Source organism: Periplaneta americana, chromosome 16, assembly GCF_040183065.1.
Source record: "Periplaneta americana isolate PAMFEO1 chromosome 16, P.americana_PAMFEO1_priV1, whole genome shotgun sequence".
Classification (NCBI taxonomy): Eukaryota; Metazoa; Arthropoda; class Insecta; order Blattodea; family Blattidae; genus Periplaneta; species Periplaneta americana.
In genome coordinates, this window is record NC_091132.1 from 55,435,046 (window position 1) to 55,457,042 (window position 21,997).

General features: G+C 33.0%; 2 protein-coding genes across 6 annotated transcripts in view; one reads left to right on the top strand and one right to left on the bottom strand.

Moving 5' to 3' along the window:
- Positions 1-8,743: 8,743 nt before the first annotated feature.
- The window catches only part of LOC138716301 (uncharacterized transporter slc-17.2-like), a 341,565-nt gene continuing 328,311 nt past the window's right edge, over positions 8,744-21,997 (top strand). For 2 of the 4 annotated variants that reach the window (XM_069849233.1, XM_069849232.1), the window contains exon 1: positions 8,763-8,883. In XM_069849233.1, coding sequence (XP_069705334.1) covers positions 8,811-8,883 — 73 coding nt within the window. In that variant the 5' untranslated portion in view covers positions 8,763-8,810. Of the gene's footprint in view, positions 8,884-21,997 lie in introns of all 4 variants that reach the window. The other 2 variants (XM_069849236.1, XM_069849237.1) reach the window with 2 other exon arrangements.
- LOC138716302 (zinc finger protein 660-like) lies at positions 11,427-16,612 on the bottom strand. Of its 2 annotated transcripts, none has more exons than XM_069849238.1 (3): positions 16,457-16,612; positions 16,158-16,316; positions 11,427-14,290 (listed from the first exon to the last, which is right to left on the bottom strand). In XM_069849238.1, exons 1-3 carry the CDS (start codon positions 16,601-16,603, stop codon positions 13,679-13,681), a joined length of 918 nt encoding a protein of 305 aa, XP_069705339.1. In that variant the 5' UTR covers positions 16,604-16,612; the 3' UTR covers positions 11,427-13,678. The 2 variants fall into 2 exon arrangements, with proteins under 2 accessions (XP_069705339.1, XP_069705340.1); XM_069849239.1 differs by having other exon boundaries at positions 16,158-16,356; positions 16,457-16,606.

A 21,997-nucleotide genomic window follows, 5' to 3' on the forward strand; every position in this document is an offset into this window, starting at 1 on the left:
AATCACAAACTTGTTACTGACAGTGGGACTATTTGTCACTGACAGTGTGTCGATTACTCCCTGGCTACCCATAGACAATAAAACCTTGGATTACGAGCATAATTCGTTCCGAAAACGTACTCTTAATCCAAAACACTCGCATATCAAATCGACTTTCTCCATAAAAACAATGAAAACTTCATATTAATTTGTTTCACAGCTTTTTATTCATATAAAATATAGTATAATTTAAGGTAAAATTCAATACAATAATGCAACACGAATTACTTTACTATAATTTTGTTTTTGATTGTCTGTCACCTGTTTTACAGCTTAGTAAACTTCTTGAACTTTAAAAAAAAATTTTCACTATCACATGGAATCACTTCTGACAGCTTGACTCACTGGAATCTTTTGCTTTGACTAAGAACCTATCCTTGTTTTGAGGATTTTGTGGAAATGTGACATTGCGTTGTCGTTAAACAGATTTATTGCATGCACTGCTACAACTTTATCAGGGTGGTGAATTTGAACAAAATTTTGTACTCCTTCCCACTTCTTACACACCTTTCTAATCTCATTTGAAGCAAGGAATTCGTCCGCTCTTTTCTCCTCTTCCTCCCCAGACGAATCCCCTCCATTGTCTCTTGCTGTTGCTCGCAAGTGAAGCAAGTTACTTACAAATCATGCTGCTCATATTGCAAGACATCGCTCATTTATCAAATAAAAATGTTTGCTCATTGTTCACTTGTTTTGCAAAACACTCACAAACCAAGTTACTCATAATCCAAGGTTTTATTGTATACATACTTGAGTATCTACTTGGAAAAACACAAGTATGGTCAATAGTTAATCTGTATCAGTTGGCAGGAAACATGGCGGTATAGTTTATTATAAACAATCGCAAAATAAGAGTTATACGATAATTTTTGTAGCCTTTTAACACCTGGTTAGAACACACATTCATTGAAATATTGCCCAATTATATCATGGAGTGAAATAAATAAGAAATAGTGCTTGAGGATGAATTAGAAAGAGAGTGCCACATAAATCACTAACAAGAAATGGGGTCCACATATTGAACTAATACAGTATCCGTTTTTTCAATTGTTGATAAAATATTAGTATTCTGCAGTGCAGCAATTTTTAAATTACATTACCACTACAGTCTGCTAACATGCAAATATTTCTTTTGGTGTATTGCGTGTGTTGTGTCTAGCTATTTTCGTATATAATTTTATAGTCATTTTAATCACCATTACTTACTTTTATGTGTGACACTGGTAACTTTTGAAATGAGAAACATCTTACAGTGTCGTAATTTTACGAGTAGAGTTGCAGAAATATTATTGATAAGAGTTTATTCCCAAGAGTATATCAGAGAAATCATTAATTCATTCATTGGAGAGAGGAATGAAATACTGCCCGTGTCTCACTTCCTGAGCCGAGGACTCCTTAATGCTTATAGCCACTCTCCTTATGTCTGCTCGGACCGTCACGGTAGCTACAGCATGCGGCACGGCAGCATATTACATGCCCTGAAAAATTATCCCATGCCATTGCAAGGGTCTTTACTGCTTATAATACTGGAGACTCTAATCGTGATTACCACTATCGCTATTATCTCTGATGGCGATTTCTGAAAATGTATGTGTACACTAGGCCATTCTTTTTTCAGTCTGGACAACTGAATAACCATAGAGCAGCGTTTCTCAAAGTATGTTGTTGGATTTTTTCTGTGAGCGCTGTATGATTTTAAATTTTATTTTATACTTTTTTTCACTTGGTTATTTAATGACGCTGTATGAACTACTAGCTTATTTAGCATCGATGGGATTGCTGATAGTGAAATGGTATTTGACGAGATGAGGCTGGGGATTCACCGTAGATAACCTGACATTCGCCTTACTGTTGAGGAAACCTCGGAAAAAACCAAACCAGGTAATCATCCCAAGTGGGAATAGAACCCATGCCCGAGTGCAACTCTGGATCGGTAGGCAAGGGGGTTAGCCGACTGAGCTGCGTTGGTGGCTATTTTATACTTAGCGGGTACTATAAAAATATGAAAATATAATGAAAATATGAGTCAATAATAACATGAAACAACCGATAATAATAATAATAATGATAATAATAATAATTATAATATTCCAATAATATGCGTAATAATATTATTTTTGAACATCTAAAACAGAAAATAATACTTATCACTTTCATGACTGGATTCTCTGCGTATGTGCTCACTAAAACAAAATACCGAAACACAGATAGCAGGCTTAAAAAGCAAACGAATTCGTCCCACTGAAAAGAATTATTGAGATACTAGCTTTCACTTGTCTGTTAATTATTAAATACTAATAAAATATTACAAGCATTCCACAGTTACACTCTAAGCTAAAAGGGGTTTCGAGGTGGGAAGAGTTTGAAAAACACTGCCATAGAGGAAAGAGTTTACGGATGTGTACACACGACAACCGTGATCGTGATTAGGTCGATAATCTCGAGTAGAGACTGTAGTCTACCACTGGTATTAGTGTTTAGTTACAGAAATTGATGAGGACATAATTTGTCTTGTGAGGGGACAGCCTATGCATTTGCTAGTCGACAGCTGATCTTGCTCCATAGTTGACGAAAGCAAACCTGAAAAGGCCGATGTGTTGAACATAGGATAGTAGGCTACTAACTGCATAGGACCTCCCATTCTCCCTCTCTTCGTCTCATCCCGCAAAGAAACAGCTCAGGAAGCGAGACACTGGCAATACTTCATTTAAACCTTTTATACTGTTGTTGTTGTTTTCTAATGCCAGGCGTTTGACAATAAAGTCATTTGACCTCTTGCACTCCAATATTTTTCAAAGATATTATCATGACTAGCCACTGAAGCACAGATTTTGAGGTGTTCCGAATCCATTTCTTGGTTTGAGTTGCACAATGGGCAGTTAGGGGACTGATATATTCCAATTCTATGCAGGTGTTTGCCCAAACAATCATGGCCTGTTACCAATCTAAATGCAGCTACAGACGATTTTCGTGGTAAATCGGGAATTAACTGTAGATTTTGATGCAGAGAGTTCCATTTTTTCCCTTGGGATTGAGTTATCAAATTTTGTTTGTTGAAGTCTAAGTATGTAGATTTAATAAATCTTTTCACAGAGTAATACGTAGATTTAGTAACAGGTCTGTAAGTAGCAGTGCTGCCCTTCTACCTTTTATACTGTAGAATTCGTACTCCTTATTTGTATACTTCATAGGTCACGGCAGCTGTTTCGTTACCCTAACAGCAGTGATGTGTTTACCCCATACTTTGTGGCATATAAAAAACAGAAATGTATATGTAGATATTTTTTTGTATAATTTGTATTAATAATATTTGCATGATTAATAAATATGTAAGTAGTCTGTGTAATTTGGTTCCTTATATTTACAGTACCTACAATTCTGAGAGAAAAAAAAAAAAAAAGAGAATAATTTATTGTGGTAGACATCATCAGTAATTTTATTATATATGTTACATTTTGTTATACATCTTCGTCTGTTGTGTTTAATGTATCTCAATAAACTTGCAAGACTTTCTTGTATTCGGCACATTTTGTAAAACTTACATAATATTCTGGGAGCTTATTTAATATGTTGTAATAATTGTGACCCTACTCGAATTTCAGTCAGAGTGAGCCATAAATAATATCTATATACCTGTCATATTTTATTCATTATGACAAGACGATTAAGAAGATTGTAATACTTAACGTATAAATATATATATTTTATATTTATGATGAGAATTTCTATTTTTACCATAATGTAGCACTTAAAAGACTCTTTGTTTCAGATTTCCACAATTTTTTATTTAAGAACATTTTAACTGCATTCCTGTTTGATGTTCCAAGAAGATTTATTATATTATTATATAGTCTCTTCAACTGAAAGGTCATATCATGACTTTCGATTGTCTGTTTAGAATGACACAAGTGGTGATTTGTTATGCAATTTGTAGGTAGTTGCAGATCTATAAATGTTACATCCTGAAAACGGGTCTTCAAACCATGCAACATAGATTTCATACCAACAGAAAGAAATGAGTAATAAAATGTGGGAAAGGAGGTTGCTTTTTACAATGAAATTATAAATAAAATATCCCCCTGTACATTTTCACTTCCTTACTTACTGCTTTTGAGGAACCTGCAGGTTCATTGCTGCCCTCACATAAGCCTGCCATCGGTCCCTATCCTGTGGAAAAGTAATCCATTCTATATTATCATATCCCACCTCCCTCAAATTTATTTTAATATTATCCTCCCATCTACGTCTCGGTCTCCCCAAAGGTATTTTTTTCTTTGGCTTCTCAACTAACGCTCTACATGCATTTCTGTATTCGCCCATACATGCTACATGCCCTGCCCATCTCAAACGTCTGGTTTTAATAGTCCTAATTATGTTAGGTGAAGAAGACAATGCGTGCAGTTCTGCATTGTGTAACTTTATCCATTCTCCTATAACTTCATTCCTCTTAGCCCCAAATATTTTCCTAAGAATCTTATTCTCAAACACCCTTAATCTCTGTTCCTCTCTTAAAGTAGGAGTTCAAGTTTCACAACCATACAGAACAACTGATAATATAACTGTTTTATAAATTCTAACTTTCAGATTTTTTGACAGCAGACCGGATGATAAAAGCAGGCATTTCCCATATTTATTCAGCGTTTAATTTCTTCCTAAGTGTCATTTATATCTGTTACTGTTGCTCCAAGATATTGAATTTTTTCAACTTTTCAAAGGATAAGTCTCCAATTTTTATATTTCCATTTCGTACAATATTCTAGTCACGAGACATAATTTTTTCCTTGAATCTTCTTACAGCATCTTCAATTTTCATATTAAATAAGATGACAAGATACATTTCTGATATAAAACCTTTAGAATGTAAATGTGTCCTTTTAAGGTACAGGAGTTAACATTGCACGGGAAGTTCAGTGTAATGTATCTTCAAAGTACCGAAATTAACTCAAGATTTCGCTTATTTTGTTAGCCTAAATGCTTTAGTTTTGCTTTAGGCAGAAAGCAAATCTAACAAACTTCTGCATGAACTACTACATTTTGTGTTCAATCAGAACATAGTGTTTAGTTATACCTTTTTTTAACACTATGCTTAAGCTAACACATATATAAATAATCTCCATATAGAGTTGAACATGCGTTTCTACTTGGATGTTCATGACTAATGGAGGTACATTTACATTTAAAATAATGGAAACTTATTTTGTTAGTTGGTAGCCATAATTTCAGGCATGAGGATGATTAATCATCATTATAAACCTCTTCCATCTTGAAATTCATCACTATATTGGTAAGTTGCTTGTAAAATGTCTTGTTGGCAACAAATTCTTCAAATTTCTGAGTATGTGTGCAACATTTGTGATCTACCAGAAACCATATCTAGAAACTGTAGCGTATGTATAATTTCTCTTTGTAGAATATCCTTTTTAGTGCGAAACTGTTACCTTGATTCTTAAATTGGACTTTTAATTTCATTTCAGCAATTATTGTGTTTATTGATATATTTTCAGGTCTATTAACAAAGTTCATCATTATGTAAAAAATAAATAAATAAAAAATTTCTACAAATATGAATTGGTCCATTTTCTGTCATTCAAAATAGGTACCATATGCAGGAACATAACTGACTGTATGCTTGAGATTCCTTGTGGCTTACTACTGCCTCATGTCTATGTTGGTGTGGACAAGGGACATTATGAGTTTAAGGTGTACCATATTCACTTGTGTGATTTCCCCTCTTGAGTAATTTCCCCCTCCTGCAAAGATTTTTAGATGTTTTTCAGAATTGCGTGATTTCCCCTCTTATACTGAACAAAATCTGACACTTCTTTTCCCTTCAAGAACATCTTCCTTGAAGATTTAAGTATTGAAGAACTAAGGATGGAAAACGCAAGGTCTTTATTCATCCCTTCTATGACGAAAAATGTATTGATTGCTCTGACGACATGAAGATGATCTGGATTGTTTGTTGTCTGTTGAAAGTAGTAGAATGTAAAATACATGTTTATTTTCTTTATTAATTAACAAATTAATTTTGATTCGAATATTTTACGTTTGAAGTTTAACAACATGATCAGAGATTAGGTACGATCGGGCTACTGACATACATCAGTACAGAGAAAAACCACGAAATTATTCATAATTACTAAAATGATGTGTATATTTTGTAGCTATTTATTATTGAATATTGATGTGATTACCACATCAACTGTTTGGCTTTATTTATGATCAGATTATTATCGATATTTTGTAGTCATCGCGTAATTTCCCTTTCCTCGATTTTTTTGCCTCTGAATTTTGAGAAAAGGGAAGAAATTACAGTATGGTTTTGAAAAGAAGCTGAATGCTTTGTATTTTATTAGAATAATGAATCAATAAGCGAGTATGCAAAAACAAAAGTAAATTAAATGCAATCTAAATGGCCATTTGGCTGCAATAAATATATTAAATTATTATAATAATGAAGATTTGACTTGCTTTTGCCAAAGTTCAGTGATCAAGAAACTATCTTTTGAAAGTGATTAATGAGGCGTTCACTGACACCAGAGTGACATTCTTGTAACCATGATTGGGTGAAAAGGGGGAACCTCGTTTTGAATCAATAAAGATTTGTCTCACTTTTGCAAAAGCTTAATGATCAAGAAATTATCTTTTCGAAGTGATTAAAGAGGCATTCACTGACACTGGAGTGTCATTTTCGTAACGATGATCGTGTGAAAAGGGAGAACCTTGTATTCTGAATAGTAAAAATATTATATTATTGCACCCTGAGAAATGAAAGTACAATCGACTCCCGATAATTCACGATCCTTTTTTGGGGGGAAGAAGCAAAGTACTGGTAACATAATTTCTGTTTACACTTAATTTACACTCTCTCCCTACCTCTTAAGAAATGTGCGATCTAAAATCTGAAAAAACTGAATAAGCCTAAAAAAAAAAAAGATAACATTATTTTTGTTAAACTAGCATCTTATGATATTATGTAAAACTTATGTTTCATATTTGCACTTGATTTTGGACTGTATTTTAGTAATTAAACTTGTCAGAGTAACTTTTACTCGAATTTAAATAATAATAAAAAGTTGTGCTGATAATTCGCGGAAGTTCGTGCATTAATTTTACCATAAATTATCGGGAACCGACTGTAGTTGCTGTTTTCAATTAGTGAGGAGTTTAATACAGTGAAACTTCTTTTATGCCTTTTGCACGTATGTTTTTTCCACAGTTATTCATTTTTTCCTAAGGTCCCTGCAAAATTCTTATAGCGAAGAAGCGATGGAACAGAGAAAAAATTCTCTCTGACACTGGGCTCGAATTCGGGTTTCCAGCTTTATGTGCTGGTGCTTTATCCACTAAGCCACATCGGATTCAAGTTCCGATTCCGGATTGAATCCCTTTCATTTTAAATTCTACTTTACTGTGTTCCCCTTTGTTGGCCTACCCTCGTGTACTGTGTCATAGTATAGTATGTGTGACAGCAGACACAATGTCCAACTACAGAGGTGCACTCATTATGAGTAAGTGGCCGGGGTCCGACGGAAACATCGCGCCATCTTGAATCACAAAGTGATTACATAAGCTTTATCATTACTATGATGTACCGAAGTACATATGGAATTTCAGTGCAGTACGTAAAACTGGAAACCCGGGTTCGAATCCTGGTGCCAGAGAGAATTTTTTTTCCGCTTCTTCACCATACGGAAACGCAAAATATAACGAGACTTTGTCATCTGACTAGACTTCTTTCACGGTTCCGTTTAGGAAGTTTAGACTCTGCTCATTTTATGAGTTTATTCAGAATCTATCCAAGAGATTGATAAACAACTTCCTTCCCACTTTAATGACCCAGTTTTGAACTTGCCTCACGAAATAGCTTACATCATATTTCAGACAAACTTTCAAAATTGAAAAATATTTTATTATGGTCATGTGGTCGAGTCTCGAAAGCTCTCACCGTAACATGTAGTTTCAAATGTTACTGCGGTGTGAGTCGTTTCGTGCACAGTAATTGCGCTATGATTCAGATTTATCGAGTTGATGAAAATTGACCATTCGTGTCAGGTGGTATCAGTAACAGAAGTATGGCGCGAAAGTGGCATAGTTTGAAAATAATGCTCAGGATTGATTGTTATTTGTTAGTAGCTAGTTCGTTTCAGTCAAAGTCGTGATTGTTGTTCGTGATATGTTTAAAAATGTGTAGTTTCAGTTCTGATTACATTTCATAATTCTGTGGCAGCAGTTTTCTCGTATTACCCGTGTTTGTGTTTCATTGGAAAAAGTGAAATGCTCTATATCGTACATATTCTAAATAAGTATTGTAATTAGTGCAGTTTTAGGTTTTAGTTGCCATGGCAGGCCCATAGTAATCGGTCTATCGGCGATTGATAATATTGATAGAACAATTTCAGAACTGAACAGAAGTTTTACCGTAGATAGCTCTATCCTTAGTGGAATAAGCGCTTTACACCCAGAAACTTCATCTTCATATAAAATTCTAAAGCCATTTGCCGAACATTATCATTGTGATAGGTTGCAGAAAGTCGTCAAGTAAAACAAGTCTTCGCTATGAATCTAGAAGCGCAAGTGAAATAAAAACTGTAGCAGAAGAATTTCAATTAGCTTTTCATGAACTAAGTGTTATTGCACTGACAATTCCATCTTCTAGTGCTTTGTGTGAACGTTCATTTTCGTGTATGCGGAGAATAAAAACCGAATGACAAACGAGCGATTAGGTAACCTAGCAATTCTTTGCATTGAAAGGGACCAAGGACCTCATCATGGACACCATTGTGCACAAATTTGATGCTTTCCACAGTAGACGCATCCATCTACACTGGCGTTCGTACCGAGGTAAACAATTTAATTGTTTAATGCTGACATAAAATTAATAAATATGTAAATTTTTACAATAGCGTTACCAAAGGAATGCGGATAGAAGGACTCCCTACCAAAAACAGTACGAGATAGTGAGGGAGAGAGGAGTTTGGGTGGGGAGTGACATTCTTGGATAATAATTGTGTGCCTTGTGTAGGCTATATGCAAAGCATACCAAGGGCCTAAACTAACCTAACCTAATCTGTCACTGATTCGACCTTACGAAAACTCTACTTTTCTCTGTGATCAGTAAGGAAACGCACGGAAATGACATATATGTCCTGCCCCCTTCCTGCAGTTTTCCACTTCAACGAAATGATCCCGCCTGCCCATATCTCTCCACTGACCACCACTTTCACAGTGTATTTCCACCCTTATTTCTGTGCATTCAATTTTTCTTCCGTTTACGGTACATATGACTCGACTAGAAGCCAAGTAATTACGTAAATACTGTAGCTGCATTTGTGCCTTAATGTGGTAACGCAATTGTAAAGAAATAATGTATAGGAATTAGGTATGCACGCCTATCTAATATGATTTATGCATGGTATAATAAAATTCCTTTTGAAAATGATGGGTACTGTATTGCATATCCAATTAGAAAGTCCAGTAACAGCCACTGCTGTTTTGGCATTATGGTTAAAACTGAAAAAGCAAAAATATAGTTAAACTCTAGAAAAAATATTTAAAAGATCTAAATGGGCAAAGTCGGCTCAACAAAGCATTAACATATCACGAAATGATCCTGAGCAGATAATTTATTACCAGAAATCCTCCCCAGATTTCTTTTTGAAACTGAAAATTCTCTCTTGACATCCAAGTGACTTTCAGAATCTGTGATTTAACATGAGTAATTTTAATGTGCAGTTACCGGTACTGTATCTAGTAAATATATGAAGTTATTGTATTATGTTGCTAACTAGTAGTACTGACTATTATATTCCCTTGTCTTCATGTGGTTTCCAAAATATAAATTCGCAAAGATGCCATTACTTTTTGCACTTTTGAAGATTGTTTTTTAGAACAATGCATTATCGTTTTCACTATTCTTATATTCTAGTGAGTTCTGGTGGATAAGTCTTAATGGCTTATTATACACATGCGACATAACTATATTCGTTTATTAGCCTATAAGTTATTAATTTTCTTTATCAATAGGCGCTAGTTAAGGTAATTAATTTTATATCGCTTTTCTATTGAACTTCCATAGCTGTATTTATCTCCTTAAGCTATGTCTAAATGGCTGTTAGTAATTTTATGCTGAGTGTAGACAATTGTTAAATTTTAGAGTTAACACACTGGCCTATATAATTAACTAGCACTAAAACTATAAGATAAATATCAGAAGTTATATGGGCTCTATGGTGGGAGGGAGAAACCCACACAGTAATGCTGCTTGTCATCTTTTGTATTACCTGTGTGGTGGCTGAGTGGTCAGACTTCTGTCCTGTCATGCAGGCGGCCTGGATTCCAGTCCCAGTCTGGACAACGCCGCATTTTATCGGAGTCCTCAGCTACATCACTCCGTCACCATTTCTCCATTTCGTCATCATTCTAGAATATCCCTGATCGCCGGCTGGTGACACATGGAGGGAACTGGCCTAGGAGTGAGGGGATTGCCTACTCAAAACCTGGGTACGCAACGAACCTTAATGTAGTCAGCTGGTGTAGGTTTGGGAATGTGCCTAGCTTGTGGGTTAACGCAATACATCATAATAGGTCGCAGTGCTGGGCCATAGTGCCCCCCCCCTCCTGTAAAGTTCAGTTCTATCTCCTGTATCAATGCAAATCTGGCTTTTATAGCTCCCTGTGAAGCAGACAGTGTTTCATTTCTTGAGAAGCTAGTACAGTATTATAGCCTACTGTTTATACAGTACAGGTATCTAAACTGCTATTTGTTTCGTCATTCTTGACAACCTAAACAATGATTTTATTATCAGCAATGAATTATAAGTTTTAATTCACTGCTGAAAATTTTTAATCAGTCTCTACTTGACAACCCATAAATTACCAACAATAAACTTCATACACTGATTCATTTATCACTTCTTCACAGCCAAAACTTCCTTATACAGTATACTGTAGTTTTAGATACCAGTAATACCGGTACTTACGTAAAATAATAATGTATGCTACGCGAGAGTAAATCAGTTTTATTCTCTCGTAGAAATTATCTAAACTTTACTCTATTGTATCATAAAACATGATAGCATTGTATTTATATTCAACAGTGACAGCCTATAACTTTATACAGTCGAGAATCCTTCCCCCCCCCCCCCCGCCTTAAATATTGAGTGGATTTAAAAGTGTAAGTTATCAAATATTCACTAATGCTGGTACCATGTTCCTGTTCCAATAGGCATTTAAAATACAAAGTTATTGAAAAGACCGAACTAAAAAATGTACGTTATCTGTATTAATTTTTTCGATAGCAATTAATTACACACTGATACTGGTAATAATATTTATTACCAAAGATATTTTTTACAATAATTTTTGCAACAAAATAAAAAAGTAGGTAATGACAGTAATAACTTTTATTACCCATGTCTGTATTACATGTAGGCCTACATAGCCTATATTTCAACAACGAAATTCTATATTTTCTAGAAAACTGTGTATTGTTTACATTAAGTTATATGATATGAAAAAAACGAATTCATTACTTTTATTTTCACATACTTATATCATACACTGTGTCAAGTATCTTGCAATATCTGGGTCTTAACAGTTTGATATTTAACAAACATAAAAAAATATTTCTAAATAAGTTCAAATGAAAATAAATACACCTTAAAAATAAACGATGACACAGTGTAATTATCAGATGTTTTATCATCAGTAAGAAATCTTCAAAAACTGTACATTACTTAAGCCTAGAATAATTCATTTTAAAAATTATTTCATAGCATTTTTTAAATTATATTATTTTGCAAATTAGTTATTGAAAGAATTACTTAACCCAATCTTTGCAGCACTAGCAATGCTGTTTTGAAGATCTCCTTCAAACTATGGCATCTTATTTAAAAAAACGTTGACCAGAAGTCTCTCAAAGATTTTCATTTAAAGAATTAAATCTATAATGTATTAATTAGCAACTTATTAATGCTTTTACATGAAACTTATGGCGTGAAATTTAAATAATTAACAGTAAGAGCAGTAAAAAAAATAGTTCATTTTTCTTGTAGTTTATATTAATAAATACTTGAAAACTCAGAAGATATTTGTGAGGATTACATACACCTTTGAAGGTCAAAAAAATTGATTTTTCATTTTCTTATATTAATTTATGTTAATATGAACATTTAGCTTCATATCTGTGAAAGAAATTTTAAGATATCTATAAAATTGACCAAGTCATACATAAAAATGTATGTCGTGCATTGACTTCAGCTTCACAGTCTTGTTTGTCGCTTGTTTACTCAAAACTGCATTTTTATAATTTAAATCCGTATTAATTTGGCCAATTTTTAAGATAGCTTATCTCCTCCAAATTTTTAATGCTTTGGATATTATAAAGGAGATGATCTACAATGATATTTATAACATCATTAGTTAAGAAGGAAAAAATTATATACATTGAACATTTTTTCTTACATATTAGAAAAAAAAAAAAAAACAAATTTTTTGGATCTATGGAAACTGGTATGTCATTCTCATCAGATGCATGTTAGCTACAAGTTAAAAAAGGAATTACCAAACATAGGCCTGTTTAAAAGTTGGGGAGTTATTAAAGATTAACTTGTTTTCAGGGTGTTGCGTGCAGTCAAACTATTAAAAAGAAAAATATAACAAATAATTTTTACACAAATATGAATGTGTTCTTGATAAGAAAGGAACAAACATATTGCATACATAATTTGAGGTCAAATTGACTTAAGGGGGAATGGAACTGAATTTTGGTTGAAAATTGTTATTGATTTTTTTACTTTTCCTCTTTGAAATGGTAATTATGTCACATATGATATTAAAATTGTATCCATTTTAATTCCTCAATTTTCTGAGAAAGAACATAGAAGTTTTAATTATAACCCTTATTTTTTTAAATTTACAGATTTCAAGCGGAAAATTATGTGTTTCTTATTTTTCCAATTTATTCTTTGATTTTTCCTCTTTAAAATGGTAAATGACATATGATTATACTAAAATTACATGCTTGCTAATTTTTAGTTTTTCTGAAAAGGGTTATAGTTACGTCTTATTGTAACACTTATTTTCCATAAATTTAATTTTTTCACACAAAAGGAACCTTTCCTCAGCTTCTATTTCACCTAGAAAGCTGAAATTTTCAAAAAATGTTTATTTGGATGTTTTTTTTTTTTTTTTTTGAAGATGGTACAGGGGGCAATTTACTGAAATTCTTAAAAAATAAATAAACGAATGGGGAAAAAAATTTCTCAGTAAGGAAATAAATAAAGAAAAACTACTGTTTCAGCTTAAGTTAAGTTATGTGTACATAAACTGTTATAAAAATCAGCTGTCTAGCTTCAACAGTTTTTGAGAAAAAGTTTCTTATGGAACTCATAATTCAACATTGTCAAGATATGCAAATCCGTATCCTCTTAGTGGCAATGAGATACAAAAATTCTATTTCCTGCGTCTTTTTATGCTGTGAAGGTATATGTATCCCCTTTTAATAGATGTTTGAAAACTTAAGAATATTAATGGAAGTAGGCGTGATAATGTTTCTTATTCATTGTATTCCTTCATGTCTTGACTAGAATTGAAATTAAATTAAATTTACATACTTCAAGTATTACGTTATTAACACTCAGCTGTTTGTGTCACTTTGAGGTTTGCAATGAAAGTTTTTAATATGATTTACCATTTTGTCTTTACGGCTGAATCTTCTATCACAAGTTGGACACTGGTGTGGCATCTCTCCTGAATGTATCTTCTGATGACGCAGCAAGTTGCTGGTGTGACTAAATCGCTTGTCACACTCAGTACACGCATATGGACGTTCCCCAGTGTGTCTACGCCTATGCTTGTTCAAATCACCAGTATGACTAAAAACTTTAGCACAAAATTCACATGATACAGTTTTTCTTGTCACACGTATCGGTCCACCTCCTTCGTTTCCCACAACTTTATTTTCTGTAGCAGCTTGTGAACATGCAGCTTCATCCTTATCGGATGCAGTATACGCAGATCCACTAGAGCCAGCTTCACTAATAGTTTTATTCTTGTCAATTACATCGGCTAATAGTGGCAGGCTTCCATATTGACTAACACACTTCTCACACTGGCAATGTTGCGAGTAATTCTTCTGAGTGCACTCCGTAGAAGAAGCAGGGCTGTGGTGTGTGTCATAATCTTCTTCACTCGGTTCATGATACATTTTTTGTGTTTCTTGTTCTGGATCAATGTCTTCCATTTTCAGCTGAAAAAAAAAAATACATTGTAACTCAAAACGGAAGTGGAATTCTATTCCCATTTTAAACATGATGGAATTGTAATTAATTTCTAAAAAGGTCATTGTTAATCTTAACTTTGATTGCTATGTTACCGTTAAAACCGGAAATCCGTCAAAACTAGTTTCAACTAGTAAAAACTAGCTTAAGCAAATGCAGGTAGATAGAAAGCGAGTTTTCGTAAGATCTAGAATCAGTGACAGGTTAGGTTTGGTTTGTTTAGGTTTTAGTTTGGTAAAAGCCTAAATAAACCAAAAACCTAAACAAACCAAACCTAACCTGTCATTGATTCTAGACCTTACGAAAACTCGCTTCTATCTGCAATTTGAAAACTAGTTTTTACTAGGCTAGTTGAAACTGATTTTCACGGATTTCGGGTTTTAACGGTAACAGCTACATAATAAAAAATGAAACATAAATACAGAACCCTGAATTAACAAGGCTCAATAATAAAATATTCAAGAGAAAAATTAATTTTTTTTTTAAATAAGTTATCTTTGTAAACTGAAATTTATTATGTATCTCGTTATTTATTGTATCTTTTGGTAGTTTTATTTTTTCTTTGAAGAATTTAAGTAGGTTAAAATTAAATTCATATTAGAAATCTTATTTTGTGTGTGTTTGTGTGAGTACCTAATGACGAACCTATAATCTGTAATAGATTATAAATACAATACAATATCATAGCGTATTTAATATATTTCTTTTATATATTCATTCCTATATCATGTTTATTTTCTTAATTTTGTTTAATTAAGTTTTTTAAATTATTGTACACCAGCCTATATTATTCTTAGCGTAGTTACTATAATATTGGTATTTCATTAAATAATAATAAAATCCGCCTGTTATAACACGTGACCATACAGGTCCGGAAAACAATTTAAAAAATGCATGTATGGAATAGAGAGAAAAATCAATACAGTAGGTAGCAATCATAGTATAATATGCAATTTAGAAAGTTTAAAAGATTAAACATTATATAACTGATTATGTAAAATGTCTATGGATTTCTTTAAGATATTTAAACAAATATTTTTAATATCTTGGGATGTCATATCATATTGTTTTAAAATGTCAGTAAGTTAGTATATTTATACGCCGATCCGCGGGCACAAAAAAGCAAATCCCTCACCTTCCATGTGTAATCAATAAATTGCATTATATCTCTCACTCAAGTGAAGAACAAATGGGCGGTTAAATGCCCCCGACCACAAGTTCTGCTTATTCCAGTGGCACTAAAATATAAGATACTGGTAGATTTCGTTTTCTATCTTTATTTTTTGTTTTCCTTTTGTAAATATTTTTAAAAACGTTTTAAAAGTCTCTCTCTATATACATTTAAAATTATTCTTTATATATTATAATTATTGTAAAATCTTTGTAAATATATGTAATTTTAAGCCACAGTAAATTCAAATTCAGAAATATAATAATTGACGATATATTAATTACTGAAAGAAATTGCATAGAGAGTTTATTTGTTTGAACCTAATAACTATGTATTTGTGTCTAGATTTCTCAGTTATGAAAATAATTTTCTAAAATTTAACGCAAAGCTAACACACACAAATTTAATTTTTGTGTCAAAGATATGGTTATTGTTATGAACCGTATTCTAATGAAAGTGTACAGAATGACTAACGTGATTTCTTTTAGATCTAATATAATATTATAATTTAATTTGGTTGTAATAACCACGTTGCTTCAAATAAATAATACAGTTAATTACTGAAAAGGGGGAAAAATAACGAAATGATTTATATTTTCTTACATATTATATTACGTACATTCATGTTTACTTAATTAGGATTAAAATAATAAAAGCGAAAATACCTGTTTGTGTTCCCAATTCAGTGGCGCCTCTTGAATGAGCATTTTTCTTCGAAATTCATTTTGGCCTCTTACACTCTCTTGCATTAAATCAAAGCACACTTCAAGTTTGCTAACACACTTCCAGCATATTGTAGTGGGCAAATTATCGCTTTCCAGAACCTGGTACGAAATAAATGTAATTTACCAAATGCTAAAAAATCTGTCAAAAAATACGAACATTAGACAAGTTCAAATTTGCCGCTAAAAACAAAATACAACGTATTAAAAATTAACATTCGTATATAGAAGTTATTACTTACAATTATTTGCAGACAATATCTTAGTTTTAAAATCAATTGTCGGAATAATCCCTCTTCACCGAATATAGAAATCAAATCACTGTTCCTTTGAGCACATATGCGACAGCACTGCTTCAGCTCGCAAGCCATGTTGCGAGGCAAATGCATGCTGCTGCGCTGCCATTCATATGTTTTTACTACGAACGAGAACGTGTTGCCAACATTCCGATTGAAAAGTCTTTAAATGATTCAAACAGTTCTCAAAACTCTGCTTAAAATTCAATAGTTTCACAGTAAGTGTATAATTGTATTTCTAATTTCATGCATAAATGTGCTTGCAACTCATTTTGTTTCCGGCCTGTAATATTTAATTACATCTCAGGTAATGGTAATAAAGCGTGTATGTTGGCAATATATACGTCACTATTTCCACTTACACATCTCATACATTGAACCGAACTTGTATGGGAATTCCCCTCGGGAGTTCCCTTCGGATTTCCCTAACGCCGGCTCTAGAGATAAACGGGAAATATACAAACACGCATTACATAATACAGCAACACCTCAAATATAATTAATTTTTTTGCAAGAAATTGTGACTGACTCACACCGGTAACGGGTGGTTGACCTCATTTTTTTTACTTTCGTTCTGCGCGTATCTAAAACATTGACAAAAAACGTTAAGCGTACTGGACAGACATTATACGGGATTGTGACATTGTGTGAAACAGAAAGCCTGTTACCTGGTTGAGTAACGACCAGTACTCCATTCATGTAAACGGAAAGAGTGCATGGTGGCTTATGAATACGGAACTTCATGTATAACATGATTATAGCTTTTTAGTGGGTTATTTAACGAGGCTGTATCAACTGCTAGGTTATTTAGCATCGATGGGATTGGTGATAGCGGGATCTTATTTGGCGAGAAGAGGCCGAGGATTCGCTCTAGATTACCTGACATTTGCCTTACGGTTGGGGAAAACCTCGGAAAAAACCCAACCAGATAATCAGCCCAAGCGGGAATCGAACCCACACCTGAGTGCAACTCCGGATCAGCAGGCAAGCGCCTCAGCCGACTGAGCTACGCTTGTGGCTACATGATTATATTACTTTCTAAGCTTAATTTTACTTCATAGGCGTTTAGCCCACAATTTAGATAGGCCTACATGTAGTTTTGTATTTTAATTAATGAACGTAACTATGATTAAAAAAATAAAACTAAAGTTTAAAGAAAAGTATAGATTGTTAGATTCTCTGGGGTCTTTGATTACTTTCGCAATCATATTTCTGCCTCAGTAATTAGTAAAAATATTTCTAAGTTAGTAGTTGTTTCATTCAATTTTTTAATTTTCTAAGAAACCAGTCAGTTCTAAGAGTTGTTTATTGAAGACTATATATAAATATAATAATAATAATAGTAATAATAATAATAATAATAATAATAATAATAATAATAATGAGATCTGTTTTCAATTCAAAAAACACAAGTAAACTTCAAGGGCTGCTTAGTGTAAGTACTTTTGTGTTGGAAGTTCGCAGATACATAGGCCTAATTGAAATACTGTTTCTTATAAATTCTTAAATTTCACTATTTAAGTTTAAATTAACACTTTGTAAAGTTGTTTGCGTGAAATCTGTGAGATACAAACTCTTTAAGTATGATTTCTTCAGCATCAATGCATCTGAGTTATTTATGCAGATTTGTTCATAAATTGAACACACATTAATAAGTTATTAAGATTCTTAAGAGATATATAAATCTATAGGCCTACAACTAGTAGGCCGGAAGTTTGTTGCATATTAATAGACCTACACCGAAATAAAATTGTGTTAACATTTAGTTAACATTTAAATTAGCAGTATTTACGTTCTTCTTGAATGTAATTAAGTAATTTCACTTTTAAAAGTCTTGAATTCGCGAATGTGATAATCACATCTTATGAAGAGAAGTACTGCAATGATAACACTGCAGACTTTTATTTGGATTTTTCTGGTTACATAATCTGATAGATACCGATACTGCAATTGACATATTCATACTTTAGAAGCTGTAGTTGAGAATAATGCAACATGTAATAATAATAATAATAATAATAATAATAATAATAATAATAATAATAATAATAATATAATGATAAAGTCAAAGTTTCCTCCTAAGAGATCTCTTTCTCTCCCATTGGAATTGAGAAATATCTTCCAATTACTAGTATGTGACATAAGACGATCGAAATTTTAATTCAGATAATGCTTACTAATTCTATTATCGTCTAGGCTAAGTTATGAAGGTATTGTCATTGTATTTTCCTTTTTCATGTTTTGCCATCTGTAGTTTGCCATCTTTTAGTAGTTCAATTTGAAAGAGCATTGACTTAAGACGACTGCGGACGATGACTGTGTTGTATTTGTGGTGAACAAAGCCAAGGTTGTGAGGGTTTCTCCCATTTTCCCTTCTCATTCCACCGACACTCTCCACAGTTCCCCCCTTTTTTGTCGTCTTACTTACTTATGGCTTTTAAGGAACCCGCAGGTTCATTGCCGCCCTCACAAAAGATCGGTCCCTATCCTGTGCAAGATTAATCCAGTCTCTATCATCATATCCACCTCCCTCAAATCCATTTTAATATTATCCTCCCATCTACGTCTCGGCCTCCCCAAAGTTCTTTTTCCCCTCAGGCCTCCCAAATAACACACTATATGCATTTCTGGTTCGCCCATACGTGCTACATGCCCTGCCCATCTCAAACGTCTGGATTTAATGTTCCTAATTATGTCAGGTGAAGAATATAATGCGTGCAGTTCTGCATTGCGTAACTTTCTCCATTCTCCTGTAACTTCATCCCGTTATAAAGGAGTAGTTTTTCTTGTGTAAACGTAATCAGACTTTGTACACAAAAAATATGTCACCTGTAAGACTGTACAAAGTTTTATAAAAATCTGTTAGAATGCAGAGAAGTTATTAATTTTGTCCAATTACTAGATTTGCGCTCTGATCGCGGTGAGTTTGTTAAGGTTAGATAAAAATATGTTTAATGTATTTTTAACCTGATGTTCGATATCATATTGTGAATAATTTTGCAGATCTAAACACTCACATAGTGGTTAGAAACTTCCTTGTTCCATTATTCTTTTTTTGCTGTTAAGCCAAACTCGAAACAGTTGCTGCTGCGTTACCGTATGCCCCACCACTGAAAAAAAAATTAAGTACTGAAAAATGCGCAAGAACGCACAAACTTTCAAACAAGGATTCAACACTCTAAATGATGCTATATTAAATGGTAAAAGAATTGTTGTAACCAGACGTGACCGATTATACTGAAACTCACATTATATTTTGAGTACTTTAAAAATATATTTATTTTTTAAATTGTAATATTTAAACCGTACTGTAAGAAGAAAAATAGTTTGCAAAATTAAAATTGAAATTACATTAGCAAGAACGTACCTATCTGAACAGACTACGTGTCTCACAACACCATAAATCATTAACAATTGGCTCTTATTCATCCACATAGTAAGCCTCTCTGTATACAACTGAACCGGAGCGAGATGTGTTAGAAAAAATTCATTGTTCATACCCTTCTAAATATAGCTTGCTGCTGATAAAACAATAAAAGTTATTTCTCACAGCATTCTCCAAATGTTAAAGAACATGAATTCAAAGGCTTTACCAACAACCAAAAATGCATTTAAAAATAGGCTTAAGGACCTTACTAATAGACGGTAATTATACACAGTAGTTAAAGGGTGTAAATGATATGTTGTTATTGAAGTGCTGTATCAGTGAAGAATTATGTTGTGTCAGTGAAGTATGTTGTATCAGTGAAGAAGTATGTCGTGTCAGTGAAGTGTGCTGTGTAAGTGAAACGTGTTCCTGTCAGTGAAGCTTTATAGTTTATAGTGGCAGTGCAAAGAATTTGAACAGTGAAATGTTTTTGAAGTGTTAGTGAAATCAAGATAGTATCAGTGAAATGTGTCGTAGTTCCAGGGCAGTGAGTGAGTTGACAGCGAAATGAGTGTAATGTTGAAAGGTACTTGTGCAGATATGAACATATCATACTCGTGGGTTTTAGTTCGATCTTAGTTTTAAGATACAAATTAGAATATTTCAAATGTTATTTTAAGTGATCGTTTCATTTAATTTAGTATATTCCCTGTTGTTGTTGTTATTATTATTATTATTTTTGAAGTGTTAGTGAAATCAGGATAGAATCAGTGAAATGTGTCGTAGTTCCAGGGCAGTGAGTGAGTTGACAGCGAAATGAGTGTAATGTTGAAAGGTACTTGTGCAGATATGAACATATCATACTCGTGGGTTTTAGTTCGATCTTAGTTTTAAGATACAAATTAGAATATTTCAAATGTTATTTTAAGTGATCGTTTCATTTAATTTAGTATATTCCCTGTTGTTGTTGTTATTATTATTATTATTTTTGAAGTGTTAGTGAAATCAGGATAGAATCAGTGAAATGTGTCGTAGTTCCAGGGCAGTGAGTGAGTTGACAGCGAAATGAGTGTAATGTTGAAAGGTACTTGTGCAGATATGAACATATCATACTCGTGGGTTTTAGTTCGATCTTAGTTTTAAGATACAAATTAGAATATTTCAAATGTTATTTTAAGTGATCGTTTCATTTAATTTAGTATATTCCCTGTTGTTGTTGTTATTATTATTATTATTATTTTTGAAGTGTTAGTGAAATCAGGATAGAATCAGTGAAATGTGTCGTAGTTCCAGGGCAGTGAGTGAGTTGACAGCGAAATGAGTGTAATGTTGAAAGGTACTTGTGCAGATATGAACATATCATACTCGTGGGTTTTAGTTCGATCTTAGTTTTAAGATAAAAATTAGAATATTTCAAATGTTATTTTAAGTGATCGTTTCGTTTAATTTAGTATATTCCCTGTTGTTGTTGTTATTATTATTATTATTTTTGAAGTGTTAGTGAAATCAGGATAGAATCAGTGAAATGTGTCGTAGTTCCAGGGCAGTGAGTGAGTTGACAGCGAAATGAGTGTAATGTTGAAAGGTACTTGTGCAGATATGAACATATCATACTCGTGGGTTTTAGTTCGATCTTAGTTTTAAGATAAAAATTAGAATATTTCAAATGTTATTTTAAGTGATCGTTTCGTTTAATTTAGTATATTCCCTGTTGTTGTTATTATTATTATTATTATTATTATTACTATTATTGTTATTGTTATTATTATTATTAGTATTATTATTAATTGTATTTTTAATTAATAAGTTTATTATTGCCATTATTGAGTGTAATTAGTTACCACTGCCACCGGGTATATACCCATTGCAGTGTGAATAAATAAATACATACATACATACATACATACATACATACATACATATTCACCTATGCGTTACTTAACAAGTTGAAATTTAATTTTTGTCCACATAGATTGGGAAAATTGCGACGTTGTAATCTGTTCGCAGCGTTCAATGGCTTGAAATTACAGTAGAGCATCGGTTAACCGAAAGCGTTCCAATTGGCAAATTAAAATTTGCGCGCGTGCCATGTAGAAGTTTTGCTAGCGCTATTTGCGAGA